The 23,217-nt window shown below is 40.9% G+C and overlaps 1 protein-coding gene across 2 annotated transcripts in view; it reads right to left on the reverse strand.

Moving 5' to 3' along the window:
• PITPNC1 (phosphatidylinositol transfer protein cytoplasmic 1) overlaps window positions 1-23,217 on the reverse strand; it is a 77,787-nt gene that overhangs the window by 37,010 nt on the left and 17,560 nt on the right. For both annotated transcript variants that reach the window (XM_027692022.1, XM_027692023.1), the window contains exons 2-3: window positions 4,285-4,433; window positions 407-495 (exon numbers count right to left, since the gene is read on the reverse strand). In XM_027692022.1, the coding sequence (XP_027547823.1) occupies window positions 407-495; window positions 4,285-4,433 (238 nt within the window). The remainder of the gene's footprint in view (window positions 1-406; window positions 496-4,284; window positions 4,434-23,217) is intronic.

A 23,217-nucleotide genomic window follows, 5' to 3' on the forward strand; every position in this document is an offset into this window, starting at 1 on the left:
AAAGAAGAAATGTGAAATAAAACAATGATGCAAGATCCTTACAGTAAACATCCATTAATAATAAAGATTATTGTGTCAGACAGCCTGCTGATTTTATTTGACTAAAGTCTATGGGACAATAAATTTAGGACACAAGTCACACAGAACTCAGGCACCTGATGTTTTCTTTGCAAGGCTGAAACTGCACAGATACAACTTTCCAGTTTTTACCTGTCCTTACAGACATATAATAAATAATCTTTATTTCCTGATATCAGTAAATATAAGGTGGAAAAATATCTGCAGTTCAAGGGAGTTATTACAGAAACTTGGCATCTCTTGCTCAGGATGTAACTTGGAGCTTCTGAAGATAAACTCAACTACCCCAAAATCACAACCCACTCATCATTTCTGCTTTAATCCTTACCTGTGATTGTGTAAGGATAATAATTCCAGGCCTTCTCTGTAACATAAAATATTTTGGGAACGACTGCTCTAGCCCAGCTAGGCAGTTTGCTGAAAGGAAAAAGAAAACAGAAAATTAGAAGACTTTATGACTTCTGAGCCTCGTGGAAAAGAAGGTGCTCGTTTCCTGGCAGGTGTTTTAGGGGACACAGCAATGCCTGGACTTCAGAGGAGTATTTTCATTTTGTGCCTCAGCTTTCCCCACAGCACAGGTGAAAGCAAGGCTGGCTCCCCTCCCCGAGGGAGCAGGTTGGTGCCAGTGCAATGATCCCTGAGCAGATTGAACCCAGGCTGCAGATTTTGGGAATTCCTGGTAGATTTCAGGAATTCCTGGCCCCAGCCCTTTGGCCATGGCTGGACTCAACAGGTTGGTCCACCCCAGGTGTAACCACGGCACCACACCCTTAACCACAGGGAGGCACCCTCTGACAAGAGCTCGTGAGGAAACCCAGATTTCAGGCCACTTCCATCCCGAATCCATTAGTTCTTCTTCACAAACACTGTTTTTTTCTCCCTCCATATTCTCTGCCAGAGCTCCAACCCTCATGTTCAGCTCACCTGGCACGCAGCTGTTCCCACACTACCAACACCAACTCCCAGGTGGGAGGGTTTTCTATTAAAATTAACAAATCACTCAAAACACCTCGTGAGGCTGGCAGGCAGCGTTTGCCCCTCTCTGCTGATGGGAAAAGTAAATAACAAAAGGGAAGGGAATTAATGGAACTGATGGCACAGCTCAGAGCTCAGGCTGTCAACAGAACTCACCAGCATGGTGGTACAACAGCAGCAGGACCAGAAATGAATGGATACAGCATCATTAAAGGATAATTAAATAATACTATGGCAGAGGGGGAGCATTCTTTTACCACAGCTCTTGGGGCTCTTATTTCCAGCACTCTGGTCACAAAAACTGATGAACAAAGAAACATTTTAAAAAGGCAAGTTCACTCTAACTCCTCTTTCAAGCCTTTCTTAATGACTTCAGCTATAAGCACTGAGGATGCCAGGACTGGTCACTCCAAGGCACTTTGGAGACCACAAATATCCCTGTTCTTGAGGGACTCAGTTCCAACTGTTGGTCCAGCCAAGCGTCGAGAAGGTCACCTGGACCAAGACTGAATCTTTACTGAGCTGAACCAGAGGCTTTCAAACCTCTATTTTCCAAGTGGAAATGTTTGAATCAGTTCTGTTTAGATAACTGTGTGCAGAAAGTAAATTAACTTTCCATGTTAGCAAATTTCTGAAGAAAATACAGTTCGGATCATTAGGGTTTATTTAACTACGGTGTAGCTACACATAAATATTTTATCTGCCCAGAGGCAAAATGCAGAGTTAGTACATTATCTACAGATCCAAAGCCAAGTGCATTGACTTTTGCTCTTTGATGACATTGCTCAAAACTCGATTCTTTTCTTTACATAAACCTTTCTTGTGTACAGACTTTTAAGCAGCATTTTACATCCTGCATAATAGACTTCCCTGTATCAGATCTGTTTATTTTGTCAGCCTCTGTCAGTGTTTTTATGACTGCCTCCCTTACCCCTGCTAAACTTTACTCTGATGCCTAAATTATAAATACCAGAGGATGCAGAGACTTTCAGCTTCTGAAAACATTGTTCCAGCAGGAGAGAAGAGGCAGTAAACAATTCTAAATATAACTAAGGTTACACTGACACTCGAAAACATACATCTGCTCATTTTGCACTTTTTTTGGTTATTGTTTTTAGCATATTTGCCTGTCTACCTATCCTCACTGGTACAGCACATCTTGAAAAAAATAATTTTATGAGCAAAACACATATTACACTCAGAATTGCCAGTAAGTCCTAGTCACAGGCACACATGAATTGTTCCACGGGTCCACTCAGAGAATGAAAAGGTAATATTTCTATTTCAGCAGCACAGGTATCTGTGGATCACATTGTCTATTTTATTTTTCTTATTTTTATTCTTATTATTATTCCCCAGGTGAAGTTCAGTCTCTCAGCACATGGGGAGAATGTGCTTCTTAAAGGCAGTGCAGCTGAAACCACTGGTGACCAAGAAGACCCTCTGCAAGAATTAAAGGACTGGCAGGTAAGAAAAGACAACACACATAATGCACAAGTATTTGCAAGAAACCATCACTGAAATATAGAAACTCAAATCTCTTCAAGAGAGGTCAGTCCAGATCAAAATGGAGTGAAGCAAAGCTCCCCAGTTTATTAGGGCAGTGGGCTCTGGAAGGAGAAAAGCTGAGGGAGAGAAAAGCTGGTGTGAGGAGTCCTGTCCCTCAAGGAAGGCAGGCAGAGAAGTTTGCAGCACATCTTGTATTGAAGCACATCTCCTGGAGTGGAGCTTTCCAGGGATATTTTGGCCTCCAGGCACAATCCACAGTGGCCTGAAAACCTGCTGATCCCTCCCACAAACTGTACTGCAGTATCTGGTGGCACTGTGACACCAAACCCAGATTGAAATGGCAAATCTCGAGATAGAGGATACATAGTTATTATTCAACTTGGTCAGCCTGATTTCAAACATCCACCACAGCTGGAGGTTGTGGATGTTCTGAAAAGATTTGAGTGGGCACTCAGATCTTCTTTGTCAGTCTTTGTACCCATCTTTGGCTGAAAGATCCTTTGTCCCACTGCCTGCACTACCAGGAACCACTTCCCAAGTATGGTTTGTACATGTTTTCTAGGTCCTTGTAGTGGTTCTGAATCACCCTCAAGTGGCAATTCTGAAATGCTCTTCAGTGCTTAAAGCCTTATTTCTTTTTAACATGCCAGAAAGAAATATCCAGAAACATTTTAAAAAACCACACAAGTTCTGGGAGCTCTACAGTGGGAACACATTTATTGATTTTTATCAAGTCCTGTATCTAGCCTGTGAGAGAACAGTTACAATTACAATAATATTAAATGTTGGCAAGATATATATTATTGGACTCCTATGTTATGTGTGTGTGTGTGTGTGTGCAACATCACTGGTGATTGAATTTGGCCTGAGTTAAGGTCAGAGATGTCAGGTTTGCAGTGCAGGAGTCACCTGCAATGTAGAAACAATAGCTGGAGTGTTTCTATGCCCACTCCAAAAATGCTGCAGAGCATAAGTTTAATAAAATGAAACAGGCCCAGGGGAAAAAGAAGAACTTCAAAAAAGCAGGGATATTCAATTAGATCAGCAGCAGTGCAAACGGGAACAGATTGAGCAATATATTTCACAGGACACAAATCTATATATAAACATCTCTGGCCTGGGAGTGTGGAGGAATCGATGCCTCAGCAGCATCATTTCACCACGGGAAGAGACACATCTAAGAAACGATGGAACTTCGGGGGAACAAAAGCAAATTGTCCACCACTCTTTTAAGGTTGTCATTGTAATGCAAATTAACTTTGCCAGGCAAACTCCATCACCAAAAATGTTGGCTTTGGGGCACGATTATGAGGTGAGAAAAACTTAAATAAATATATTTTAATGGTTTGGTTTTGGTTTTCTTAGGGGGTGAGGTGTTTGTCGGTTTTGGTTTTTAGTTTTGGCTCCCCCTCCCCAACGATTTTAGAAAACAAAATGACAAACAGTTCAGTGTAAAAGAAAACAAAAGTTCTGATTTTCAGGACATCCTTAACTTCAAGTTATAATTCCTTCTCTTGGAAGAGATTCTCTAGAAGAAATAGCAATAATCCCTCTGTGTCAAGCCACGGATCTATCCCATCTTCCTGTGGCTCTCAGGAAGCAGCAGGTATTCTGGGAACATGTTCCACTGAAACAGGAGGGCTCTCTCTTTGCCTGCCAGGGGCATTCCTTGCAAATTTTTATTACAGCCCGTGCTGGGAGGAAGAGTTTTATTGCACTTGCCTGTTGAGATAGACACGTTTCTCTGTCAGCTGCCCATTGCCGTGGTTGGGGTCTTCGAAGGGCTCGTTCTGCACCACTTCCACCCCCTCCCCTCGGTCACTCTGCTCATGGCTGTGCTTGCTGATCATGTACAGCTGGCCAATCCTGTACTGCAGAGCAAAACCAAGACAAAATGTATTAGTTTTATGTAATGATGCAATGCTACGTGCAAATAAAGGTAGTTTAAAGGCAAAACACACTGGTTTTGGGGTCTTATTAAGTCCACTTGTGGAAAAAATAACAAAATCTGTGTGCATGAACATGTAAAGAATTAGGCTGTAAGAATATAAATGAAGAATAAATAATTAAACTAGTGCTTCCACATGCTGACAAGGGATTTTAACCAGCAGGTGAACTCTAAAAGTTCTGTGGGACAGGATTCTCCTGTCCTGCCCTGCAAAAAGGTTCTGGGTAACTATTGCTGGTCCACAGAAACAGGAGCACCAGCTCTTAAGAAAAAAAACCCATGAGACTCTAAGCCCTTTGAAAAAAAGAAGTTTGAGATGAGTGATTTGGCAATATTATTAAAATGAATTTAAGCACTTCAATGATTCTTTTTCTATAGGCTCTTGAGTTACTTAGGAAGCCAAACCCCAGGAGGATTGGCCCAACTTTGCTATCACAGAAAAACAAATTGTTGCACCAGCAATTGATTTTTTCTCACTATGTCTTGCATGTACACCAGGGCTTTTGCCTTCAGAGAAATATAACAAAAAGTACATCCTTCAACCTTCATTAACAAAGATTTTGGAATAAAACTGTACTTTCCCATTCATTTTCTGGTCTGAAATTTTATTCTCTAGTGCTTTGCACATTCTTGAACGTACCAGGGTTCTTATAACAAACTGTCTTTGGACCTGTCCAGTTTTCTCCACTTGGATCCCTCTCTCTCCCCCAGAACAATTTGTTTGGGCATATATATGCCAATAACTTCAATCACATCAGTCCCTTCCAATACAAAGAACAACCTGTTAATTTAGGGACTGGCTGAGCTGCCACAGGGGCTGCCAAGGACCAGCTCAGCATAAGCAAACAAAAGCACAGTGACAGTCTGACCTCGGAAAACTCCATGAGATTCTTGTGGTTATTGCATCTTACAAACAGCAATCCTATCACATACTTGAAAAAGCCCAAATCAAAAGAGCAATTAGCTTGGGAAAAAAAAAAACAACAACCAAACCATCACAGACTTTATTAGCAATTGGCAACAGGACAGTCTTAATAAACACAATGACAAGGAATAGGATGATGGAGGAATAACTCCAGTTTATTCCTCTGCAGCAGGCAGGCCACGAGAAGGTAAGAAATTTAGAACTTGCATCTTGCAGGATCATTAAATCCTAACATTGTTTTACTTGCTAATCCAGTTATCTACCTCTGTCTCTACTGAATCATTTTTTCCCCCCTATCTCATAAAATTTGAACGTTTTGCCCTAACCTCCAAAGCTCTGAAGAGCTGCAGACCTCACATGTACCCTTTAACAAGATCCATGGCAAATTGTCTTCTCTTTTTCACTAACAATAAATGAATGCACTGGTGCACAGGCAAGGCAGAGTTTGTACACAGGGGTTGTATATTTGATCTGATCAACAAGTACAGTTGCAAAAAGAATAACTTTCAGGCACATGAAGCTGTTCTTCAGGTCTGAAATCAAAGCACCACACTTCAAAGCCCAGTGCAAGTTGAGAAAAACTGCTTTGCCTTTAATTAGATATGTATCAATTAGACCCCCTGAGAACAAAGATGAGTGCCTGGGGAGTGACAAGGATGGCAGAAGAGAGGAAAGGTGATAAGGTTCTTATCTTCTAATGGAAAGGAAGAGGTCAGTAATTGATATCCTTCCTGTGCCATATGAAAAGGTCAGGTGAGCAGAGGGCAGATAAATTACACTTTGCCATAAAGTCAATATTTCGACTGAGATCTCTCTTGGGATTTTTGTTACCCCATAAAGTCGTGACTTTTAGTTGCCATGGACACCTCTGGAAAGTGTTTCATAATTGCACATATCAATTTCCTATTTCCATGCAGTCCTTTGTGATTCTGCTCCCAGCTTGAATGGTCAAACACAAACACCTCAGTTTCTGCTGGAAATTCTGGCTCAGAAACATCAAAATAAAGGCACATTAACACTGACAACTAACAGTGGGCTTGTACTAAAGCCTTCATTTGCTCCAGCATCACAAATCAGAGATACCCACAGAGGTTGTTGTTCTTTCAAGGACCTACACTACCATCAAATGCTTGCAAAATATCAACCCCCAAAGCCTGAAAATCAATCTGAGCAGCCTCTGCACTCTGCAGATCTGGAGCAGGGCTGTCAAGGAGCAGCTGCTTCACAGGTACTGCCCAGTCAGTGCTTAAAGGAAGGTTCTCCTTCTCCCATGAGGCTCAAAATCCCCCGCATTCCAATGACAGCCCAAATCTCCCGGAAGGGATCCAAGGCAGCTCAGCAGGCACCTCTCACTTGGAAGATGCTGAAGGGAACAGAAGGCACCAGGAACGGTGCTGGACAGCTCTCCTGCAGGAATCCCACTGCTCCTGCAGGAATCCCATTGCTCCTGCCTCTCCACAGCCCATGGCTTTCCAGACCTATGGATCTGACACCAGGCAAGGAGAAATATCCCCTCCAAAGCCAGGTTGGATGAGGCCCTGAGCAACTTGATCCAGTGAGTGGCATCCCTGTCCCTGGCAGGGGGCTGGAACAAAGTGAGCATTAAGGTCCCTTCCAACCAAACCATTCCATGACCTTTCCCAGCTGGAATTCTACAAAACATACTTTAAAGTAGCTAACTTAGCTCTTTTGTGTGTTATTCATTTGTTTTTATCTGCTTCGTAATATTTCAAAATCGTTCTGGAGCAGGATGGAAAATGTTAACTTCCAAAATAATAGTACTTCACTAAACCAGAGAGTACAAAACTATTATTTCAGATAAAATAACATGTTTTAAAGTGCCTGTTTCTATTTACATGAATAAAATCCAAAGCAAAGATGTGTCTTTTAGAACTTGCTGGAATTTAAATGCCTGAATAAAAAGTCACAGCTTTCCAAAGTTCCTATTGATATTGTGGAAAAATAGCACTTAAGAACCATTTTACAGCAGCAAATGATACTCATTATTCCTGCAAGGGTAAACTGGTGTACCACTATTATTTATGTTGCTCTATCACAATCTGAATTTACATGTTCTTAGCTGCAAGATAATTTCCCAAGACCATCTACTGTTGCAAGGAATTCAGTAAAATTCCACATGGAGACACCTGACCTGAATTTGGATCTGGACAAAAGGTCTTTGTTCGAAAATTATTCTGTTTAACAGAGGAAAATTTATTCAATCTCAGAGGAAGAACTTCAAAAAACAAGTGCACAGAACATGGAGTTGGAGGTTTCTAAGGGTATTGCTATGTAGTTTTTGTAGCAGACTTGATGTTTTCCAACCCTAAGGAGTGAGACATTGTCTGGGTGGTGATTCCTCTTCTCCTTCAACAGGCAGATGGTGTTTGCTATTGGGAATTTAGTCAGACAAGAAACAAGGCTCATGTTAGCAACAGCAGGATGGTGGTCAATCTGATTTTGTTTTAAAATTTCAAGTGAAACCAGAAGCTTTTTCATCCTCCAGATAGGAGAGGGGAAAAAAAAAAAGGAAAAAGAAAAAATGAAAAAAGGGGTCCACCCTACCCACCTCTCACTTGTCGAGCTCCCACTGTCTTTAGCAGAAGCTGCACAAGAAATCTTTGCACAAACATGTCTGAATTTTTTTCAGCCTGACTGACTGTTGCTCAGGGTTTGATCTAATACAAGTCTCAGAGTGCAAACTTCCAAACTTCGTGTGGAATGTAAAAAAGAAACTCTCTCAAAGGAGAAATTATGCCCCAAACTATCTCTTATCTGAAATTTTCATACCACTCCTTGAAGCTCTTATCTGAATGCTCACAGAAAATGTAACAGATTTATCACTGGCTTCGTCTTACGAGTCAATTCTCACATTCAAAAGAATGGTTGAACCCTTTCATCTGCATTTACTTTTCCATAACTAAACTAAACCACTGGGGATGGTGCTGCCTTTTCAATTTCTGCAATTTTTTGTTCTAAGCCAGCAGTGAGATCCCTCCCTGCAGACAAAAGCTGGAGGCCAGAAGACACTGAGTGTCTTTTCTACCTATTCAAGGTAACGATTGTTCAGCTGCATTTCCACAATGGAAAGTATTTCTCACGCAGTGATTCATGCTAAAACATGCCAGTGGCTTCTACTCCCATTCCCAGAAAATTGCAATGGTAAAAACAGAAAAAAAAGAAGAAAACCAGCACCCACTGAACTGCAACAGATCTGAACTTGTGCACGAGGGCAGCTCAAAAGGGCACAGTCCTGCCTCCACTGATGGCAGGAGTTGTTTTGTCATTGACCTCAATTTAGTAAAGATTTATTTACAGCAAAAAAATACCATGAATCAGCTTCACCTTTAGTTCTATCTGCCCAGCTACACTGAACCCAAGGGCATTGGTTATGGCAAAACAGCAGCAATTTGATTATGGAATTCTGATTTATAGAACGCTGTCTCGTTCATAGAAAACAATCTTAAACCTGACTGACACATTTCTGATCTATTTTCAAGTCACAGTCTTTGAAGACTCTTTGTGTGCTCCTCGTGAACGTGTTCCAGAATGCCAGATTATTTTTTTTATTAAAAATATTAATAGGAATTGAAGTCATCATTTGTCCATGTTTAGAATGATTTAAAACAATTTCTGATTATTCCTCAAAGGACCACCACGAGACAAGCCCGGTGATCCCAGGGAAGTTACCTGTCCAAACATGCACGGCCTTGTCACTCTGAGCAACCTCTTCCCAGCAGTTTTCCAGAGATATTTTACCTCTGGAATAACTTGTTTGGAAATGTACTCGCTTGAGTAAATATTTTTGTTTAGGAGATACACTGAGGTTTCCTATTGTGTTTGTTTTGATGTTGAAGGCATTGTTTTCAGGTCTGGATGAAGACCTAAGCCTGCCATAAATATGAAAAGCTTGCAGTTAAGATATTGAAGGCAGGCAAAGAAAGCACTATCCTTACTTTATACTTGATTAATTGGAACAGAAATTAATATCTCAACCTTAAAAGAGATGTCTGTGGTAGGACAGGGAATTTAGCCTCAATCCAGTGATTTCCAGCTCAGTGCTGTTACCACAAGACACACCTGTAATTTCTTTTTAATTCTGAACGGTAATTACTGAAACAGAAGTGGTTTCTCTTATCTCACTCACTAACCATAAATCCTTCATGTTAACACTATTAGACATCATTTTAATCTGCCTTCTGAGGTGGGTGAAGCCTGATTTATCCTCGTGCTCATTTGGAGGTTGGAGCAGAGCCCTCACATGTGGGCAGTTCCAGCCCTGGCTGATGGAGCACCCAGGCTGTGCCCTCTGATCCCCAAACTCCTGCAGATGATGATTCACAGCTATTAACAATCATTTCAGAAAATCTTGTCCTGACACAAGCCCCAGGTTCTGACAAGGTGATTTGTTTCCCCCTGTTATTAACATTCCTACATGGGTTTTAACAAGAACAGAGGAATGTGTGATGTGCTGGTGTTTGAGGGTTTTGTCTTGGCTCCTCCTTGGCTGATTTTTGGATTTGGGGTTTGGTTTGGTTTCCTTTCAGGTGCTGCACAGAGCCTCTACTCTGCAAGCAGTGGAGGTGAGGACGTCTTGACAAACACCATCCTCGAGGTTTTACTGCAGGACATTGCTGTGCAGGGAAACTGGTCAAACTGAGAACCATTGCAGAGTTAGAAAACTACTTGCCACTGAAATAATCCTTGTTTTTTACATGCAGGAAGAAAACAAACTCACTGTAAATTTGAACTTGGAAGTCTCTGTTATGTAGCAGAACTTACCAGTGTGAAGTAGTGGTTTGTATTTCTAAAACAGTGATTTTCCTGATGAAATAACTACACTGTGGGTTAGGGGCCTGTGAAAAGAGTACTGCTGGGTTTGGCTGCTTTGGAAATCCTGCAAGGAAAGCATGAATAATAAACAGAGAAGGCAGAAGGGGGGTGTTCTTCCAGTTCTGTGCAGAGATTCCAGACTCCCCCTGAACTGACAGTAAATCTCCTTTAGCCTGGCCAAACAGCAGTGTGGAGTCTACACTAATCCACCATTTGACTTCTTGTTTCCAAGCTAAGCTGTTGAGAACAAACCAGGCACCTCTGCACTGCATTCCCTTTGTCAGGCAGAAATATCCTCGGTGCAAAGAAGTTTCTCTGAACTGGTGTTTCACGTGGCTGTCCCTGAGGCACAAACAGGAGAAAGCAGCTCCAGGAGCAGAGGCAGCTTTCTAAACTACCACCTTCAAAAGCAAATCTGTTTTTATCTGCACAAAAGATCAATCAATTCTCCGAAAAAACCAAAAAGAATAACCCCAAACATCTGGATCCACATGATGCACGGTTGGGATTCGAGGCCCTAGAAAGTCATTTAGAGGTATAAATGTCACTTCCCCCAGTAACACATGAAGAACCCGACCAGTCAGAGTTTAGAGTTGAGCTTCAAATTTTTCTTTCAGCTAATTCCTGCATGCATCTGTGAGTCACAAAGCACCACACATCTGCTGACTTGCATCAGCAGTATTCTTTGCTGCTGCCCAAATTCATGGGAACAAGCTTTTGTAGCCTCACAAACAAACAGTTGCAGCAGGAACAGTTGACTTTTGCACGCTGTGAAGCGCCATTCTTGCTGCTTTCACGCTGCTTTGCCTTTTCAGGGAAGAAATTACATCCTTTAGATACTTTATCTGTCTAAATTCCTGTGAATGACAGTTCAGCAACAATACACTGGATGTTGAGAAAGTCACTATCCTCTGGTACTTCCAGCTAAAAAAACGGGGCCTACCCTAAATTTCCAGTACCCTGGCACATCGTGGCTTTACAACCAAACAAGGGAGACTGAAATCAATGGCAGCGGGTCCAGATCTGTGGTTAACAGGTGTACAATGAAAATCAAAATGAAAATAAATGAAAATTAAAGTTGCAAATGTTCTGCTTGCATGCAAATGGTTTGCCAAATATAGCTCATGTCCTGTTCAAATTGTAGTCATTTGATGCTTCTACACCAGCTGTGCTATTGAGAAAAGCCAGCTGTTTATTTGCAGCGTACGAGCTCATATGATTTTTAAGAATGAGTTTTCATTAACAATATTTTACAGTGAGTCAGCTGGTTACATTTTTTCCAACCATTTACACTATGTTCTTTGGACATAAATACCAATAATGTTCTATTATGTAGATTTACACATGTATTTCCAGCAAAGGATGAAGATACATTTTCCAGTGTCTCCAATGTCCTCTGTCCACATGGAGAACAGCTAAAAGGGACTTACTGTGTCTCTGGACCACTGATAACCAGTTTGTCCTGCATACTGGGACACTCTTCACTTCTCCTCAGCCCTGTTTATCAGGACCTGTCTCTGATTATCTGCAAACATGCTATCCCTTAATTACACCTTATTGCTTTTCATGCCCAGTTCACTCTGCCTCACAGTGCACAACTGCTTTGATAACTATCAAATACTTTTCCCAAGTCACTACAAAAGCATGTTTTATTTGTTAGCCACAATTCATTCATGAGATTGTAGTTAATTCAAAGGCTAAAGTTCAAGGAGCTGTTCAAGAAATATCTTACAATTTTAACTTAGAATGCAGTGAAATGAAGTAAAACGACCACATCATTTTTGTAGAGGTTACTAAAGGTTTTTTAGTAACATAAACTCTTCTCCTGATATTCCAGGAAAATACTATTTCCATTTCAGACATTCCAAGAAAAGTCAGAATGGAAAAGTGTAGCTTCCTTCTCCATCCCTGTCACTGATCTTTTTCCAGCAGCTCACAGGGGATGACACACACAGGAATCTGTCTCACTCCCAGTGAAAAGGAACATTCTGCATGGACTGGGGATGGGGATGGAGGAGTTTGCTCTATTAAACCTGGCAGCAAAAGCTCTTATCTGTTTTTCCATTAAAATAAACAGGATTTGGGGGGGAAAAAGACAAGAAACCACCTCGTGTGCCACGTGTATTAAACACAGTTTTGTTGGCCAGTCAGGTAACACAGCAAAGGGTTGGGCTGCAAAGCTGGGTTTGAACATGAAGGTTCACTCCTGTAAGTGCAGGATTTTTAAAAATGTATTTATTTGAATTCAGCTCAGTGTAAGCTGGGAGTATTCTAAGTTGCAGACAGCCCCTGAGCCTCTCAAAATTCAAGGGACTGGGGAGCTGGGTTTATCTTTAACTCTAAATGGACCGAACACGTGTGCATCTATTCATGCTTTTAGAAATTATTTTCTCTTTTTTTGCATGGCTAATGGTGTTTGCTTAATGTTTAAGTAGAACTTCTTTCCCCTCAGGCTTCTTTTCTCTAATTACTCTTCTTCAGTAATTACTCATTTTTATGACTTACAAGGATCTCTCTCACACCAACACCATCAACTTTCAACTGCGGAGAATTCAGTGCTTTCAGAAAGAAATATTTGCCTGTAAACTTTGAGTTTAGAAGCACCAAAGAGACTACAAAGGATTCCATAAACTTTGTCAGAATCACAGAAGGGAATAGTTCTGCAATTAGATTTTTTAGCAAGCAAGTTCCTTACAATGCATTTTAAGCAATATAACTCTGCTTATAAATATGAAAAAAGGAGAACTTCCTTAGGATACACAATCTAAAATGAATAAAACAGCATCAGAATTTAGTACTTAGTATTTACAAGCAGAACAAGACAAATCCAATCTGCCTTCTGATAACTTACTCAGAAGAAAGTGCAATTTCGTTTGCTACTTACAATGAAACAAAAATACACCCACGGTCCAGAATATTTCATTTGATTATTACAAATACTTCATCCTACTTTCTGATCTTCTAAAATAAAACTGACTTCAATTTAATTTTTCAAATGCACGTTTTATGCCTGCATCCTGTAGATAAAAACAGTGTTATATACAATCTAATGTCTGTAAATAGTTGAGGTCACTCCTGCGTCTCTCCATCTAACCCAGAGCTCAGGGTGATGAAGATTTTAAGGTTATCTAAAGTTATCTGATGAAAGGAAGCACGAGAGCAAGACTTGAGTTGCATAAGAAGGAAATGAAGACATAACTTTCCCCACCACTCCCTGATTTTTAAGATACACTGAAATCTCAAAATTAATATGAAAAGATATATTTTTTTCCATTTTACTTCATTAGAACAAACATTTGCAATTTAATACCTACTCTGTAAATCTGTGACAGAATCCCCCCACGTTGCAATGAGTCACTGCTGGGGCACCTTTGCCTTCGTTACATGCACGAGCCTCTAATAAATGTCCTGAGCACAGTTAGGGGATGTGGTGGTTTGAGCCCACCACAAAAATCCAAAATCCAATTTCCAGGCTTCCTCCACCACTTCCCACAATTTTATCTCAACACTGAAGGGAAATTTTCAGGCAAGAGGCCTCTACAGGGGAAAAGGGGAAGTATATATATATATTTATTTTTACACAAATAAATACTGTACAAGCTAAAAGCAACTATATATAATATACACTTCTATCAGTCCTTTTAAGCTTCTCCCTCAAGTCTATCACTAGAAAACACTCATGTCACTTCCAGTAGATCTGGGGGAAAAACAGGACAGAAGTGGAAAAAATCTCTTTTCCTGCTATTTATGGAAAACCCAAACTGCAGCCAAATAAACTCCTGGGCAGGAACCCCCAAGTTTGCTGCAGAAGGCAGGGCAGGGTGACACCTGTGGGTGCTGGGGACAGAATGTGCTGCCCCCTCATGTCTCTGTCCAGAGCAATTCCAGGCTACACAACCCTTCATTTCAAACTTTCCACCTTGAGGGTGCAAGTTCTGTGACAATACACAGCTGGGTGGAATTGCTGCTTTCCAGCACGACACAACAGAAGCTCTTACGTAAGTAGAAGCAAAATTTCCAGGAAGGACCACATTCCTGACTGACTGACAGGCTACAAAGCTTCCAGAGCAGACATTCCTCCAATACCACATGGAGAATGAACGGAGGATGAAGGCAAAGAATTCCTGCCAAGGAACTCTATGGGCTTAGTTCAATTTTATCCTAATCCAGAAATGTGAAGCTATATGGTCTCCAGATGTTTTGGAGAGATGGTGTTCCAGCAATGAGGCATTCCAGCAGTGCTTATCTGTTCTTAGTGTCCTGTAAGGGGAGTGTAGAACACGATACAAACACAACCAGCACCTCCTCTGGGACAGAACATGGAAACAGTACAGAGGGAAGCACAGAAAACTGCCCCAAATGTGCAGATTTTAACCAATATAGAAAAATTACACTGATTCATCGTACTTAGGAAGATTAGAGAAAGTCATAATGTTTGGGTTGAATGGGATTTCATTTCTTGAGCTTATACAGCAAATAAATAACTTTATATTCCACAGGGATAACACCAGTTACCCAGGGGCTGTAAGTCATAGCTGGCAATTTCTCAGTGCAGATATGCAGCATGTCAGAGCATCCAATGGTACAAATGGAACCTTGACCATACAACAGAGAACTAAAAAACTCTTCTGGGACAGATATTCCTGCCCTATCCCTCTGGATACCAGCAACAGCAGTGATGACCACCAGCTACAGCAGAAGAATGAGCAGCTCCTGGTTCTGGGCTGGACTGTGCACTCGTTTACAGCAGCTTGTACACAAGTAACAGAGAAATGAATTCCTCAATACTTGCCAGTGGGAACATCTTTCTTTCTGCCACAAATAATTTTGTTTGGGGTTCAAACTTCCAGGTACAGAGAAGTTTCCAAAAGGCCACTTGAGCTGGAACAGATCCTGTTGAGTTCCATGGAAAGACTCTCCTGTTGACTCTGGAGAGTTTTGTATGTAAATGAGCAAACAGCTTCCCTGCTCTCCCCACTCCAAGTTAACCACTTCCTCATTAGCTGGAGCAGCTGCGTCACTTGGAACGGATCCTTTGGGGACAAGAGTTCAGGGTGTACAGTAGCACCAGGGAATAGAGCTGAAAACCATAACAACCAAATGTATAAATAGATAAGAATTCTTTATAGAGAACCTGGTTTTCCTCCTCCAGCCCCTCAGACCAGCACAGTGCTCTGAGACAGCCGTGAGAGCACCATTTCTGCGAGGCTGGAATCCGCTGTCTAAGACACATGTTTGAAATGGAAAACATGTAGCTCGAAGACCTTAAATGCACACACCCTGCAAAAAGCTGGGTTTGGAAAAAGTCAGAGAATTAACACGAAACATTCTGCTGCAGACCTCAATAATTGAAAAAACCCCACACAAAAACCCACAGGCACAGAAGCTGAACAAAAAAACCCTCCCTGCCATAGTCTAAAAATACAGTTGAAAAGAGATCTTCGCTTCCCTTCCTGCCACCCCAGGGCCTTGTGCTGCCCAAATGACAAACACTGAAGTCATTGCTTCAAACTCAGGGAGGAAGTGGTTGCTGCAGCAATGGCAACCCAAAGAAAGCTCTTTATCTCCTACATCTTTGATTTTTTTATAGCATGCAGAAAGTGCAGACAGCAAGAACATAAACTTGTTGCGTGGCAACACGGCTTGACCTTCCTCTAGTTCGTCGTCTTGATAAACTTATTACTTTTCATAAAACTAAAGAATTCAGACAAGTTTATAGAATTCTTTCACATGGAAATTATTCCTCGGGAAACACAAAAAGGTGTAATTAAGGAAAAAGATGGAAGAAAATGTTAAAACATGAATGAAACTCACTAAAAATGTGTATGCCCCAAAAGGTTGATTATCAGATTTTAGTCTAACATACTTTTTAAGTGCATGTGCTTCAGTCAAACATTTATAACATATCTGCAAACATACATATCTGCATAACTTTTAAGTTTAAACATTGCTTCTATAATGGTTTAGATAATTTCTACTATTTCTACAGGCATGTGACTATGAAACATTTTTATGACAAAATTTTTTTATCTATAAACTTGATGAACTCTCAGCTTTGTTAACCAGATAATGCTATGCTTTAATGGGAATACTCAGGGCTTTATTCTACAGCTCAAGGGGTGAGCAAATGCCTGTGGAAGAATTTCCTCACTAACAGATTCAGTTCTCTGTTTCTCAGATCTGTTTGAAATCTCTCTCCCTAATTTGAAGAGTTTTGGGGTGGGAGGGGAGAGAGGGCGTGTCACACTATTCACTAGGTGTTCCCAAAGCAGGGAAAACTCTAAAATATGGTATTTTAAGCAGGGCCTGGGGTCTGGAGCTCAGCTAGGGATATTTTTGCCAGGTATGGGTTTACTGGAAGCTCCTGGCAAACTATTACTGCAGGATCCACACTGTCACTTCCCAGCCACTCCTTAACCTTTTAATATCCCATTCTTCCCTCTCTCACATTCACTGCACAGAATGAATACATATAAGGAATGTTAATGGTTAATCATCCAACTTTGAAACCTAAATTCTCTATTTCTCTTCTGTGGGTTTTGTTTTGGTGGTTGTTTTGCCTGGTGCTCTGTATGGACTGCAGGATTTTCCTGAGGAGCAGAGAACCATTGGGGCACCCTGAATTCCTCCCTGCCATGGCTGAGATGCTCTCCATCACCTCAGACACACAAATTAAAGCTACACAGGGTCACAGCAGAGTAGGGATATTCCTCAGGCATCTTCCTTAGGCATCAGGAGCTGATATTCCTGCTTCCCAAGCTTGGATTAGCAAAGCCAGTCCCTGCCACCACAGACAATGGGGCTGAACAGCACTTCCTGAATGTTTCCTTTCATCCAGGCTGCAGACAATTAGTTAAAACCAAATAAATGAATGCATCAAACTGTCCTCTTTGACTGAAAGGATGGTAATGAGCAATTTGCTGTCTCGAGTGGTCACAACTGTCCCTGGGAGCCAGAGCTTCCAGTTTGGCTCTGTGGGAAGCTCACAGAGTCACTGCTGCTGGAGCCAAATGGTCGACTTGCTGTGAGCACAAATGGTGACAGGGAGGGCAATAGGTGGGAAGAAATCTGCCATTTCCAGTGGGATTCATCCACACACACAAGCAGTTATGGGTTTATGTACTGAATATATTCTACTATGTACTTTATATGCTCTATACTCAACCATACTAAACCTGTCATGTGCCCATATTTTTGTCACAACTCTGAATTAACAGCCACCTGATATAATCTGGATCTCCAACTACTCACCCCAAATAAACAACTAACACACATAAATGAGGTTACTTGAGAAAAGAGGAAGCACCCCAGTATTACAATAAAATGCAGTGGTCTCAAAAATAATATTTAATGCCAAAGGGGGGGGGGAGAAAAATCAAACCAAACTTTAGATTCCAACTTGGTTTTTTAAATTGAAATTGCAAAATCAGTAAACACTGCTGAAAAATATTTAAGATGTTTAAAGTGAGGCCTAAACACAGAAGAGGAGTGAGCATTGTAAACAAAGCTTTTTTGGGGAAAGGAAAGCTGCAGGGCTGCATTCAGGGCTCTGTATGACAAGTGTTCCTCATGTCATTTTCCCATGGCACTTAGAGTCTTTAAAACTACAGAGTCTGGGAAGCATGACTGATTATTGCTTTATTTTCTCATTCTTCCAATAATTTCTAACACACAAACACATAATGACCATCAACAGAGGACACAAAAGCTCAGATCCCACAGCCAAACAGGCCTTTCAAAAGGGCAAACAGTGTGTTTGACTCAACTGGATTTAGTGCCGGGTCAGAGCTCTTCTTTCACAACTCAGAGGATTCCCATTGCCCAGTTCTTCCTGAGTTACTGAGGACAAATAAACGATTTGCATCATAGTACCTGAATTACAAAGTGTGGAAGGGAGAAAATGAAGTCAGTTTCAACCCTGGATGCCTTTGCTGGGTTCTCCCGTATTACCAAGCACTGCTGCCTTAAGGAACAGCAAAAAATTCCACGTGTAGCAAACACACATCAGTTCCCCCACGTGGGTACAAATCCATCAGATCCAGCTCTCAGGGCAGTCCTGCACCTTCCTCTATTTCTTTTTTTATGGGCAAAATATGGCAGAGAGAACAAGGATGACTACACAGCAATCTGGGGGCCTCCTAAACAAAATTTAGGGAACTTTTTGAGCAGCCCCAAGCACAGGACTGGAACAGAACACACAGGCTGCAGGTGACTCCCTGCAGGTCACCCCATTTTCGGTGCCAGAGCTCACACAAATGAGAGAACCAAACCTGCTTTAGTCTGCCTTAATTTGAGAAGTCTCTTTGCTTAAAAAAGACCTTGTGCTTCTCCTCCCAGCCCTGATGTGCCCCAGACAGACACACAACATGCTCTTCCATAGCCAGGAGGTTTGAATTTAAGGTTTGCTATTAATATGGTCATTCTAGTCCTCTGCTCTGCCACAGAGCCCTGACAGCCCCAACTATTCAACAAGTGACTTTCCTGTCACAAAGACAGCCAGGATGACTAAGGATTCACTCATATGAATAAATGCCTACGAGGCATCAAGTTTCCCAATTTTTTTTTTTTTTTTTTTGACCTGTGGACATGAAAGGATAATTCAGTAATTTCATTACATCAGGAAGATAAAACTAGCATTGGTTTTCCACTTGCTATTAAAGGCAATCCTGCAGGGCTGAAACACTACACTATTCTTTGCCATTCCATTTTTAGTTCCTTTTCTTTCCCCTTCCATTGGGGAGATTTGTATCACAAATCTCTCCACCTTTACAAAATGGATGCTTTTATCTTTGCAGCTGAGGTGCTTGTGAAGTCAGTATGATGGGAAAGGGTTTTTGCATTATAATCCCTTTGCCATGTGATTAACTGGAAGATGTCACTGTGGTGTCACTGTGAAGAGCGTTTGGGCAATGACAGAGCACAAGATGCACTTTTTCAAGCCTAGAAATGCTGACATTTCTTCTTCCAATGACATCAGAGAGGAGAAGTGACATTAAATGAATCCTCAGGTTACCACAGGATATTGGCCTCAAAACCATTTTCTTCACGTCACAACAACTTCATGGAAATTCCTAAAATTGCAATTGCCCCTGCGACAACAGAAATCCATGGACAAAAATGTAACATTTTATCTTTTCAGAAATACATTAAAATATAGAAGAAGTTCATCTTAGCTTCTCAGAGAACACCATCAGCTCAAAGATTTGTATGAATAGCTACTGAGAAGCTCAAAGAGGTGGAACTACTTTAAATTTTCTTGAAATGACAGCTTCGAGATGGTTTAGAAGGTTACATGCAGAGGATGCTGAAAGAAGATGAGTTTTAAGGGCCAGGAGTTAATTAATCTGTGAAACAAGATGGAAATAATAAAGAATAAAACAGAAATGTCCTGCAGTGCAGGCTCAGCAAGGGCTAATTTGTTTGGCTGAACTGCTCTGTGCTCCCATGGACAGACTGTTGCCAACACCCAGGGCAACATGTGCAGGTAACCCAGGTGTATATGTATATATATACACATATATATATGTAACCAGCTGCAATATTGCCCTCAGGAGTGTCCCTACACTCTTTAGCTCCTTCTTCATTTTTGCTGACTTTGACTTTTGGTTTATCACTATTTTTTTGGAACAAAATACAAAGGAGCTTAAAACTGAAGCCAAATAACCCTTCTCATCTCCTGCTGATCTGTATTTGACTTGAGGACGGCCACTGTCTTGCTGAATCTGGCCTAAAATATCCATAAGCAGCTGGAAATTTCACTTAATCCAGTCTTGTTCTGAGGATAATTCCAATGAACCACTTTGGTGCATGTGTTGTGTATTTCCTGGCTGTCTGTTTATATTACTCCCAATGATGCTGATATTGCAGCAGGTCATTGCCAGGTAAGTAAAACACAAGTTTATGTGTTTTCAATACCATCAGCTATTTATTTTAACATTGACGTAAGCACTATATTGTGTAAATATGTAGAGGTATTTTTCTCTTAACAGAATTATATTTAAAATTTATGCCATCAGTAACAGTAAAATGAAAATGAACCACTTACATTGAAGAGATTTGTATCTAAAGTATGAGCTGAGAAAGTAAGAGATCACCTGTCATTAAGCTTGCTAACAAATTCCATTAGAGACTGTTCTCTTCTTGGTAACAACTCTGCTGAATTTTAGTTCCACGGATGTTTTACTGTGTCTACTTTGGGCTCAGAAAGCCACAATCAAAATGGCTCAGGAATGTTTCAGTTGCTGCTAAGAATAATAGCAATTATTAAATAAAAATGATTCATTGTATTGGAAATAAATGTCAGAATTTTTTTCCTTTGGAAGGCTCTTATGCCTACAGCGAACTAGGAGAGGGACTTGAAATTCAACAGACATGTAGTCTTTGCATAAATACTCATCTTGTGCATGAAAATCCCCTGGCTAAATATAAACCTTTAAATTTAAGTCTTTGCAAATACAGCTCCATATTCTCAACAGAAGCTTTATAGGGCTTTTCAGAGGAATTATCAAAATACTGTGTTCTTCCTGCACGCTCTCCAGCCTCTCGCTATATTTAGGATATATGATTTTCATGTATTTTATCACACATTTTTCTCTGTGGCTTATTCTCTTCTCTCATATGTCACTGTGTACATTTCCAATGCTCATTTTATCCATTCCCCTCCATTATCTCAAGTGCAGCAGCCTGTGCAGAGCATCCCAAGGTTCCAGCCCTGGTGATAAGAGCCCGTGGCTCACATGAGTGATCACACATCACATGATGGCCCTGCCCAAGGCAAGGGGTGGGACCAGATGACCTTTAAAGGTCCTTTCCAACTCAAACCAGTCCATGATTCTATGAGAGTCAAGCTCTTTTTATCCCCTCTGAAGTTCTCCAAAGCCCCCAAAATAATTCCAAACAAAAGCTGTGCTTAAGGAAATGGAATCCAGGCTGGAAAGGCAGGCACTGAGGAGCTCCAGAAGGGCTGGATGGCTGATTGGATATTAATGCACTTGGGGACCCAAAGGCTGTGGCACAATTAAATAATCACATAGCACTTTTTCTCCCTGTTGGAGGCAGTTGCATACTAATGGGGATGATTTTACGTAGGGCTTGTGCTCCGTTTGCTGAAGTGCTGAAAAACACTCTGGGAAGGGCAAACAGAGCCAGCTCAAGGTCACAGAACTGAAGATCCACAGCGTGTCCTCTGGACATCACCAGCACGACACGATGGAAGGATGAGGAATCACAAAACTGAAGCAATGTAGGGACACAAAGCAAATCACTTCATCCTAAATCTTCCCAAGAAATTGCTGTTCCCTTGTTCCTCGTCATCTGGGTGCTCCACTCGACACAAGAGATCTGATTCAGAGAAATGCTCAATATTTACCATGTTGCTCAAGTCAATGAGAACTGTGTTTTCAATGGGCTATAGAATTCCACTCTGAAAAAGCAGGTTCCAAGTGTTAAATATTCCAAAAAAAGTGACTATTTTCAACTATTATGCCCCAATACAGACGTTTGTCATCTGTAAAATTAGAAAATTTGTCCATTTTACAAAAGTGTAATGAGAATAAATTGATTAACGTAGCCTAATATTTAGTAAACATTCAGAAACTTTAGTGATAAGCATCACTGAAAACCATGATAGACACCGGTTCCAACTTCAGGGATAGGTAATAAGTTACTGGAAAAAGACCAAAAAATTATATAATGAAAAAATGGTGTTCACTTGAGCCTCACTCAGCCCTTCCAGGAACCAGTTTGTGGCAAATACATTCAAAAAGCAGGCAAACCAAAACCGTATGGACAACAATAATTTTGTCACCTCCTAATTCTAAGTGCCCTTGAACTCTTAAATAATGATTTTTAAATCAGTCTGCGTTGATAAAACACAAAATTATAACTTCCTTGCTGTTTTGGAATCTATGGAAAAGGACACAGGTACTGAAACCTTTGCAGACAGGTTACAGAGGAGGGGAGGTGGGGATGAGCTCAGAGTGGCACCTTGCAGATGTACTTTTTCCTGCTTGTGCTGCTTTTATTTTTCTTCTTTGTGGTTAAATAGAAGCATTCAGCTCTCAGTTCTTATCTTTTCAATGTGTTACATTCACACTCCAGGAAACAAACAGCAGTATTTTGACCCCGTGGGGTTTTTCTCTGCAAACAACACATTAATACCGGGTGGAGCAAGCAAGAGCAAAACTTCGGTTTTTTAAATTGGAGAAGCAGCAAAATTAATTTTGAAAGCTTCTTCGTTCACAGCTGAAAGGCTCTGTACAAAACTTCATCCTGGAGTGATATTTCCAGCTGTAATATAGGGGTTAGGAATGGAAATGCTGACAGGCCCATAATTATGGAAGTGCAGCGGGCACCACTATCACAGTATATCAGATAGGGAACTGCTTGAATTCAATACAAGGTATCAAAAGATGTTCCTGTCTGTCCTCATTAGAGCAGCACTTGAAATTCCTTTTAACCTCTGTGACTCAAACTATTAATTTGATGTTCAGAAAGACAGATACACCAGGGTAATACTTGCATGAGTACACCCCATTTCGTGCTTCCAACCAAACTGGAGAATCATCCTCAATGTTTAAGCTCATAAGAAACTGAAAAAATAAGTGGTCAGGATCAGAACATTTTATTTTACAGGACACAAAGTGGAGCCGTATAAAGTAACATCAAAATGCCACACTGTTTCCTGTGTTCTATGAGATTTTAAAGCTTTTCTTTATATCCAAATATTCTGTGATGTATCTGTGATGCAATTACACTGTTGGGTACCGAGGGGGGGGAAGTTTTATCACCTCTGTTCACTGCACCTTGTTTGACATCAGTTCATAGATTAGTATGAATTCTTGATGCCTGCACAAACTCCATGCATGCAGAGAAATGAAGATCATGCCTGAAGATCCAGGAGGGTAACTGGGTGAATAAAATGTTTATAGCCCATATAGATTTTAATTTT

The sequence above is a fragment of the Neopelma chrysocephalum genome, unplaced genomic scaffold, assembly GCF_003984885.1.
Source record: "Neopelma chrysocephalum unplaced genomic scaffold, ASM398488v2 Primary Assembly neopelma1_84, whole genome shotgun sequence".
Taxonomy (NCBI): domain Eukaryota; kingdom Metazoa; phylum Chordata; class Aves; order Passeriformes; family Pipridae; genus Neopelma; species Neopelma chrysocephalum.